The 10,360-nt window shown below is 49.3% G+C and overlaps 1 protein-coding gene across 2 annotated transcripts in view; it reads right to left on the minus strand.

Annotated features, from left to right (window-relative positions):
* Positions 1-10,205, minus strand: part of LOC135252199 (arf-GAP with coiled-coil, ANK repeat and PH domain-containing protein 2-like) — a 49,179-nt gene extending 38,974 nt beyond the window's left edge. Inside the window, exon 1 of one of the 2 annotated variants that reach the window (XM_064330016.1) lies at positions 9,789-10,205. In XM_064330016.1, the coding sequence (XP_064186086.1) occupies positions 9,789-9,841 (53 nt within the window). In that variant the 5' untranslated portion in view covers positions 9,842-10,205. The remainder of the gene's footprint in view (positions 1-9,788) is intronic. The other variant, XM_064330018.1, reaches the window with a different exon arrangement.
* Between the last annotated feature and the right edge of the window lie 155 nt (positions 10,206-10,360).

Consider the following 10,360-nt stretch of genomic DNA (forward strand, 5'->3'; position numbering starts at 1 on the left):
TACTGAGGCTCTGAGTGCAGGGGGAGGGGCTTAGCGTGTGAATGAGGTCTCCAGCATTCACAACAAACAGAAAAGAGCAAAGAGAGCTCAGCTGCATAATCAAGTCATTTTGGCTGGTGATGTAATTCACATAACTAACCCTATGAAGTTATTTCTCTTATTTTCTGTTCATTCGAAGGGCTAATTCAAATTAAGCGTTAGGAATTGGGTATTAAATGCATTTTAAAAATAATATTTTTGTCTTAGAAAACATTTGTTGATGCGTATCACTACGTACAGCCTAAAGTCTGTGACCCCGATGCTGACACCGAAAAAAATTCCAAGAAGCTTCACAAATAATAAAGTTTTGACAGTCTGCAAAATCACTAAAATGCACATTGTACGTCGTCTGGATAGAGCGTGCTTGCCTGTAATGTAATGTAATGTATTCAGGCTCTGTAAAACTGCACAGGAAGCATCGACCTGCTCAGAAGGGCCGGCTCTACGGGTCCATGATCCGGACCGTTCCATTCCGTCTCCGAAACGCGCTGCTGTTCTAATTCACAGTTTTCTCCGTTCTGTCCTGCAAACGCCAAACGTCTGCTGCTGCTCATCGTGCCATGCAGCCGTTCGTTTTGGGCTTTTGCTGTTGCGTTTTGTAGTTTATATGCTGCCAGTCTGGTGCTTGTTATCTGTCTATCGCTCGTCTTTTGTCCGTCTATTTTCTGCTCTAGTTCATTTGGCCTTATTTTACTTTGCTTTATCTCTTTAACTGTATCCCTTTTTTTTTACCCCCCTCCCCCTCCCTCCTCATGCCTACTCGAGAGCTCTTTTTACTCCTGCCAGGGCTCTGCTGTAAATAAGACTCCTGCCTTAAGAGGCCTGACCGGTAAAATAAAGGCTAAATAAAAAATGAATTACAGTGTCAGAGGGCGGAGGAGGAGTGTGCTCCCAGCAGTCCGTTACAGCAGTGCAGACAGGCGGGCTGCATCAGCACCCCCCAGCTGACAGGGGCCCACACAGAGCCATCCACCCCCCGCCAGCAACCCCCAGCAACCCCCCCTTTACCCACTGCTCTGCCAAGCTGCCCGTGCCCAGCAAATTAGGAGGAGCTGCTCCCTAAATCAAGTCTGCTACACTCAGGGGCAAAAAGCCCACTCACATCACTGTGAGCAGAACAGCCCACTCACATCACTGTGAGCAGAACACAGGGCCCACTCACATCACTGTGAGCAGAACACAGGGCCCACTCACATCACTGTGAGCAGAACAGCCCACTCACATCACTGTGAGCAGAACACAGGGCCCACTCACATCACTGTGAGCAGAACACAGGGCCCACTCACATCACTGTGAGCAGAACAGCCCACTCACATCACTGTGAGCAGAACAGCCCATCACATCACTGTGAGCAGAAACAGGCCACTCACATCACTGTGAGAGAACAGCCCACTCACATCACTGTGAGCAAAACACAGGGCCCACTCACATCACTGTGAGCAGAAACAGCCCACTCACATCACTGTGAGCAGAACACAGGGCCCACTCACATCACTGTGAGCAGAACACAGGGCCCACTCACATCACTGTGAGCAGAACAGCCCACTCACATCACTGTGAGCAGAACACAGGGCCCACTCACATCACTGTGAGCAGAACACAGGGCCCACTCACATCACTGTGAGCAGAACACAGGGCCCACTCACATCACTGTGAGCAGAACAGCCCACTCACATCACTGTGAGCAGAACAGCCCACTCACATCACTGTGAGCAGAACAGGCCCACTCACATCACTGTGAGTAGAACAGCCTACTCACATCACTGTGAGCAGAACACAGGGCCCACTCACATCACTGTGAGCAGAACAGCCCACTCACACCACTGTGAGCAGAACACAGGGCCCACTCACATCACTGTGAGCAGAACACAGGCCCACGGGCAGCACATCACTCGCAGAGCAAGTAATACAGGAAGGCCACCCACACTGTGAGCAGAACAGCCCACTCACTCACTGTGAGCAGAACAGCCCACTCACATCACTGTGAGCAGAACAGCCCACTCACATCACTGTGAGCAGAACACAGGGCCCACTCACATCACTGTGAGCAAAACACAGGGCCCACTCACATCACTGTGAGCAGAACACAGGGCCCACTCACATCACTGTGTGCAGAACACTGGGGCAGAGCACCAGCACTTCATCCACAAAGCAGAGCAGCAGCTCTGAATACAGGAAGGACACACCGCCCACACAGGACAGTGCTCACAAGCCCCCCCCCCCCCCCCCCCCCCCCGCGTCCATCTGCCGGGACACCGGTCTGGGACAGCGATGCGTTGTTCCGTGTGACAGGACGTCACCTGACACTGCTCACCTGGAGGCTCGCCTAGATCCCACTGATAAACCAAAGAGTGGTTCTAACCGGCAGCTCCTACACACACCGTTTCAGCAGAGTCTCAGTGCTGACCGTGAGTTTGACTGAGCAGAGCTATGCAGGTGGAAATACTGACTCATCCTGCACCACTTTCACTTCATACGCCTTCTGCAAATTCCCAAAAATAAAGACGATTTCGGTGGCTGGACGTTTCGAGATGAATGCTGACGATCTCCAGGTGGTGATTAAGCGTGAAGGTTTGTGCAGAGGACAGAAGGACAGGTTCCAGGCAAACCCACGCACAGACAAGGCCAGCTGGCTGGACATCGCTCAGGCTACTCATGTCTTACCAGCCTAGCAGCTGGCGCTGCATTAGCCTCTGTGCTTGTAGCATTGTTAGCACAAGTGCTTTACCAGCCTAGCAGCTGGCACAACGTTAGCCTCTGTGTTGTAGCCTTGTTTGCCCAAGTGCTCTAAGTGCTAATGCTAGCTGTGCATTAGCCTCGGTGCTTTAGCCCTGTTAGCACAAGTGTATTGCCAAACCCCACCCACCGCTGCAATTGGCAAAGAGGAGAACCCCTGATAGTGCAGCTGGGGTCAAACTTTCATTGTTATTCTTTCCATCTTTCTTTCTTTTGCCATTAAATTCCAAGTTTGAATTCAGGCTGGCCCACACACCTCTTTAGATGTACAAACAACTCTTAGGAATGCTACACTTAGAGCAAGAATTTGTTATGTTGTCCCTTGTCCCGTAATTTTTGGGGATTTTTTAGGGAAATTCTGTATATACGTCAGCGCAGTGAGACCCATAAGTGTGAGACTTGCCAGCTTGTAGCTGAGCTGGAGAATGCTCTTTGTTTTGTTTTTGTGGGCTTTCCATTGTAAGATCCTGGATTACAACAGAGGCCAAGACTGGAAACAGGAAACATCTGCTTTCATAACTCTACAGCAGGGACTGTGCAATCCAATACACCCAATCCAGTACAACCCATACTCAACACCCGATCCATTACACCCAATACTCAACACCCAATCCAGTACAACCAACACTCAACACCCGATCCATTACACCCAATACTCAACACACAACACCCAATCCATTACACCCAATACTCAACACCCAATCCAGTACAACCCATACTCAACACCCGATCCATTACACCCAATACTCAACACACAACACCCAATCCATTACACAAAATACTCAATACACAACACCTAATACCCAACAGCCAATCCATTATGATCAATATTCAACATACAACACCCAATACCCAACACCCAGTCCACTACACCCAGTACCCAACACCCAATCCAACACACCCAAAAGCCAAAGAATGTACTGGGCCTACAGGCTGACATATGGCCTACATTATTAGGGGCACATTTCTGTATATGGCAGAACCAAATAAAAAGGGCCTCCTCAGTTTCCTCCACTCAAAGGCGGAGCCAGTGGCCTGTCAGTCACCTCAATGAGCACAGCAGTCAGTCCTCAGCTCACAGAGTCACACAGTGCCCGCCCACCCCCGTCACTAACGCTACTAAACGCTTGAGTCTGGGGATTTAAGGGAGTCCCAGGCTGATTATCGCTCTTGTCACGCTCGTTATCAGCGGCTAATTTGACAGATGGTTTCACATTAAGTGCACATCTGAGCCATGCTCCGTTTTCTTTTTTTTTCAGTCGGAGCTTCATGCGGCATGGCCTGGAGTGGGCCCACCGCCAAGCAATGCCCGACCTGCACCCACAATCCTCCAGGAATGCCCGGCCTCGTCACCTCCACCCCCGCCTAAAGAGCCCCAGCGGCCTTCCCCCCCAGCCGCGGTTCTGCATCGTCATTTTAAGAAGGGCTGCAGGGGCTGCAGGTTCGATTCCCAGGTGGGGCATTACCATCGCACCCTTGCACCACACACCTACAGCACTCTGCTTCGGTATGAACAGCTTGCAGATAAATAATAAAGCCTGTATAAGCCCTATAGGTTTAGCATGTGCTAAAAGGCTAATGCTTGCACATGTAAGGCTAAAAACTGTCCATCAGCGATGAATTCAATATAGACACATTAGAGATGAGAGTGGTCAGCTGCTGCAGAGCACCACTTATAATCAATAAGCACAGGTTTCCTTTCGACCCAGAGGGGAAGCCCGTGTCCACAGACCAGCCAAAACACTGATAAAGACGGCGGGTCGGTCCGCGACCAATCAGCCGGCAGCTCGTTAGCCGCTTTCAATGGCGTTCCAGGCTGCAGTGGAGCCTAATGAGCGCTCACTCCGTTAGCACGTTTCAGCGCTCAACCCGCTGGCCAGCACAGAATATGGAGGGTAAGACCCACACTGCAGTCATACCCCACTATACTTAGCCTAGCGGCATCTATGCCCGCTACGGCCCGGATCTGACCGTAGCTCAGCATGTTTCCAGCTCCAGCGGGGGTTTCAGACCATGTTAGCAGCACCCTGTGCAATTTATTTGGCTTGCAGCGTCTGTGAAATAGTAATTATATGGAGGGGTGGGGGGGGGGGGGGTGGGTAAAGGACTGAAGAGGAAAATTTCTCTAGCCAATGAGCCAGGGATCACACAGACATCACAAAAATAAATTTGAGGACTTTCAGCTGGTCAACCACTATTTCCCCATTTTCAGTGACCCAGCACAAAACAAGTAACCGAAATGTGCTACTTCTCTAAAAGCATAAAAAGTATATTAATAAGAAAATAGCTCTAACGGTATATGTGTGCATGTGCGTGTGTGTGTGTGTGTCTGTGTGTGCGTGTGCCTGAAGCACTGAGTAAGTGATCCTGCTTCTGGAAATTCTCTATTTAATCCAGAAGAATTAGCAGACTGTGCTTCTCTCAGACATCAGCAGCAGGCAGAGCCAAACTGAAAAAAACGCAGAAACACAGTCCTGCCCCCCTGAAAAAACTCCCAGAGAGAACTAAACCCCCCCCCCCAGAGAGAAAATGAAGGATCGGGTCCTCACAAGATTACAGCCCTATCTGGTGCCAGGTGCACAGGCATGTGACGTATATTACAGTATTCAAAGGCCCCATTCACTGAGCGGCTGGGCTTTTAAACTGGGGGAGTGCAGCAATCATTAACCCAGAGCAGAAAAGAGAAACCGGAGGAACGTGAGGCCCAGACTTTTGGAGGGCAGTTAAATCCACTAGCTACCTCACAGTGGGGTCACAGAGAGAGAGAGAGAGAGAGAGAGAGAGCAGCAGGTTAGCTACCTCACAGTGGGGTCACAGAGAGAGAGAGCGAGAGAGAGAGAAAGAGAAAGAAAGAGAGAGAGAAAGAGAGAACAGCAGGTTAGCTAGCTCTCAGCGGGGTCAGAGAGAGAGAGAGAGAGAGCAGCAGGTTAGCTACCTCACAGTGGGGTCACAGAGAGAGAGAGAGAGAGAGAGAGAGAGAGAGAGAGCAGCAGGTTAGCTACCTCACAGTGGGGTCACAGAGAGAGAGAGAGCAAGAGAGAGAGAGAGAAAGAGTGAACAGCAGGTTAGCTAGCACTCAGTGGGGTCACAGAGGGACAGAGAAGAGCAGGTTAGTTAGCTCACAGAGTCACAGAAAGTACGAGAGAGAAGGGCAGACTGCAACAGGGCCTCCATTCTCAGATCAGTTCTATTAAAGCAGGGCTGGAGCTGTAAGGGTGACAGTGGGGGCCCACACTGTCCAGGATATGGGGCCCTCTCTTCCCATTATGTCCCTGTGCAGGAAGCCCAAAACCTGACGCAATGCAGGGAGCCTGACTTCTGCTCTCACTTCTCCCTCATGCTATAATTACCCCACCCCCCACCCACACACACACACTTGAAAAGCGCAAGAAAGCATGAGGTGAGTCACCAGACTCACCCTGGTGCTCCGACCCCACCCTTACTCTTACCCCGATGCTCCGACCCCACCCTTACTCTTACCCCAATGCTCCGACCCCACCCTCACTCTTACCCCGATGCTCCGACCCCACCCTCACCTTTACCCCGATGCTCCGACCCACCCTCACTCTTACCCAGTGCTCCGACCCACCCTCACTCTTACCCCCGTGCTCCGACCCCACCCTCACTCTTACCCGATGCTCTGACCCCACCCTCACTCTTACCCCGATGCCCGACCCCACCCTCACTCTTACCCTGGTGCTCCGACCCCACCCTCACTCTTACCCCGATGCTCCGACCCCACCCTCACTCTTACCCCGATGCTCCGACCCCACCCTCACTCTTACCCCGATGCCCCGACCCCACCCTCACTCTTACCCCGGTGCTCCGACCCCACCCTCACAACAACCAAAAACACAGGGCCGAATGTGCGGACAGTAAAAGATGGAGCCAGCATCAAACCTGGGTATGTCACGCCTGCCTGCTGCACGGGAGAGATGTTTAAGGAAAAGAGAGATGTTTCAGGAAAAGAGAGATGCTTAAGGAAAAGAGAGATGTTTCATGGAGAGGTGAGAGATGCTGTCAAACTGCCCCCTCAACCTGTCCCCTATATTGCCCCCCCCCCTCCCCTTTTGCTATCTCCGTCCTCTGTGCACGGAGGGAAAACGTGGTTTGGTGATCTGATCACGCTGATCCTCTCTCCCATCGGGACATCAGAAATTAGAGCAGAAATGACGCACGATTCACACTGTTTGGGATTTTTCGGGGGGGGGGGGGGTGGGGGGACGTTCACAGGTCAGCAAGCGAGCTGTGGCGGTCATCCTGCCATTGTCTGGAGAAGAGCAAGAGTGCCAACGTGACGTGGGTTTCCTGCCGAAGTGAGCAGTGAAAGCCGACCAATGGGCTTGTGGTCTGAGTAACAATGGACCAATGGGCTCATGGGTGGAGTAACAATAGATGAGTGACGACAGCTGTCATCAATGGATGATGACATCAGCTCAGTGGGGCTTTCCAGGTAAAGCACACAAAGCTGCTAATCAGGTGATTCAGGCAGGCTGCGTGAATGAAGGCCCCTTGGTCTTCCAGTGCAGTAAGGCACAGTGATGGGCTGCAGTGTTTTGCACCACAGAACAAGAAGACCCAGTACTACAGATTCTATAGATGCACCAGATACTCATAGCTCCTACAATCCTTCCATCCACACTGGTTCATAACTTCAGGAGGTTTCGGTGCAATATTACAGAACAGACCATCCTTCACCAAAGTACTGTACAAGCCTAGGCCCCTAAAAGAATATCCAGGTGGTACATCAACTTGGAATGTTTCCATTTCAATGGTAGGGAGACTAATATTATGATGTGAAGAATATGGAGTTGAGTATCTGGTGGGCATACAGAATCTGCGCTGGTACCATGTCCGAGCGCTGCACTACCACATGGAGTACCTCTGGGGCCTTTCAGTCTCTCCCCCCCCCCTCACTAAACTACTGGCCTCAAAAATGCTTTAAAACTTGACAGACGTTCACAGCAATCGACTCAGAGGTTGATGCTTCTGCTGCCTGTTTTCCAGCCTTTGCAGGAGCAGTGTAAGACAGAGACAGGCCTACTTTACGGTAACAAAGGGCACAAGAACTGAAGAAGAGGGAAATGGAGAGTATATAACTCCACCCATCTGCACTCTCCCCAGTCTGCAGTTGGGAGCAGTATATGAGTGCAGCTAGCAGGAAGTCCAACAGCTTAAGCACAAATGGAAACAGATTTTATACAGTGCATGTCTGAGCGGGGGCCCTCTGTTTGTCCACCGTTATCTCTCTATTTTCCCTCCACACCGTGCCAAATTAAACAGGGTGCACGGGGGGGGGGGGGGGCGGGGTGTCGCTGCATAAACCACTGAGCCCCCTGTGCATCCTGTGCGTAACAGAGGTCAGCTGATTCTACACAAATGAAACCGGGAAACGGAGACAGACCAACGTCTGACCAACGACTCTGTGGGTTCAGTGCCCGCAAGTGAGCTGGCTGTCAGGCCAAAAGATTCTTCACGTACAAAAAAAATAATGAATAACATTCACTTTAGCACGAGCCTTTGCCTTTAAACATCACCACGGGCACGCTGTATTATTGCCTAAAAATGTAAAAAAAAATGTCGCTTCAGAATTCAAACTATTTAGCAACTGTGCTCACTCAACTATGAAACCTCTTTCAGTGGTTATCCATGACGGTTTGAACACATTTAGAATGTGGCGTCCTCGTTCTCTCTAGAAAAGTGCGTGCTTGGGTCACCCTCCATTGTCCTCTATTCTTAAGGAAATGATCACAGAAAAAAAAACCTATTTCCACGAGTCCTGTCTTTAGCTTTCGGACATCTGTTCCCTATTTTGAGAGGATGTTGTTCTGTTTACTTCTAAGAGCAAAGAAAGCCTGCTGGTTGGGTCTGTACTTTCAGGAGGAAAAAAACACTTCCTTCTCTTGAAGACTGAAGAAACACAGCGAACAGAACTGTGGAGACCAGCACAGGACAGCCTACACATATATAATACAGTCAAACCAGAGACAAACTTATTTTTGCTTATTGTGGTGAAATGTAGAATAAAAGGAACTTACAACGACATGTGTCGTTTACCGTTAGTGTTCTACAGATCAGCTGGGCACAAATGTCTGACAGAGCCAAAAAATGTTGATGTGCGTAAACCTAGCCATCTTCACGACTGTCGCCAGAACCCGAGCAACACAATACTGACTTAAAAATATGACGGGTTTATATGAAACCATTCTCCAGGACTGTAAGAAACCTTCAACCCTGCAGAATATTCTGGGAAGTTGATATGCTGCCATATTTGCTCTCTCACTGAACTAATCGGATTTTAAAAATATCTCGCCTTCCCAAATGAAAACAGACTTGTGCAGAGGTCTCCATGAGTTCGCCAACTTTGACTACACAGTTATTCACAAATATCTAGCTAGCTATCCCACCAGTGTTGATTAACCAGCTAGCCAACATTAGCGAATAGCCGTTTTCCCACAAAGTTGGGAAAAGCCGCTTAGCAAGGTCTGAAGTTAGCCAGCGGCTGGGGGACAACTTGACGTTGCATTGGAAATGTAGCTCGGTTGCCAGCTTGCAAGATGACTTATCCTCTCTTCATTCATTTCCAACCGTAGAGATGACACAAGTTTGCAAAGTATCCACTATGTAGCAAAGATAGGATTCGAGGCAGCTACACTGTACCAAGCAGGGCGAGCGTTTTCTATAATTAGCTAGCTATGTTGCTAGCTATGAGCAAATTAAACACAGTATCACCTATCAAATGGTCACAGACAGAGAACTGATTTATTTTTTTTATAACGTCTGCTAAACTAGACACAACACATATTGACAGCAAGTTGGCTCACATAATCAGCCAACCTCAATTCCGCTTTTGTCCACAGCAAACTCGCAGCAAACTAGCTAACGTTAGTTCAACACCGACGTTATGTAGGGATAGGAAAGTGTGTCCATACATAGCTAGGCTAGCTGCATTAAACATAAAAAGCAATCAACAGTTTTGATTAGGCATATAAATACACAAAGGAATATCCTACCGGAATCGGGGCGAATCCTTAAGACATTCTTCAAAATCCACGGTAACCTTCATCTTTTTAGATTAAAACACAAAAATTGATCAAAACGCCTTCTTCGTCTTAACGCTTCCTTCGCTTACGTTGTTGGATAGCTAGCCAGTGAGCGCTAGCTAGTTAGTCACCTTTCCAAACTGTAGCGCAAATATTACCTAGCCTACTTGATGGCTAGCTAATGTTCGCTAGCAGTAACCGAAACATTAATACTGTACTCTTCGCGAGTTCGTAAAGGCAACTAACAAACGAGAACTGAGGTTGGTCTGAGGGAAGATGCTAACGAGGGAATTGGACTGAACGCAGCCGAAGTGAGTTTGGGTCATCCCCCAAGTGGTGGAACTGGGAAAGCTAACGAGGAACCAGCGAACCTAAACTGACCAATCGATAAAACGGTGTCTTTCAGATCCACGGAGACGCACATGAGTGGCATGAAATCCATCCAGTGAGAACACTAGAGAGGCTGGACGTTTCAGTTCCTTAAAATGAACTGACGTTCTTGTGTTCAGGTATATTAAGTGCATGTGCATCAAAAGAGAAGG

The sequence above is a fragment of the Anguilla rostrata genome, chromosome 4 (assembly GCF_018555375.3).
Source record: "Anguilla rostrata isolate EN2019 chromosome 4, ASM1855537v3, whole genome shotgun sequence".
Classification (NCBI taxonomy): Eukaryota; Metazoa; Chordata; class Actinopteri; order Anguilliformes; family Anguillidae; genus Anguilla; species Anguilla rostrata.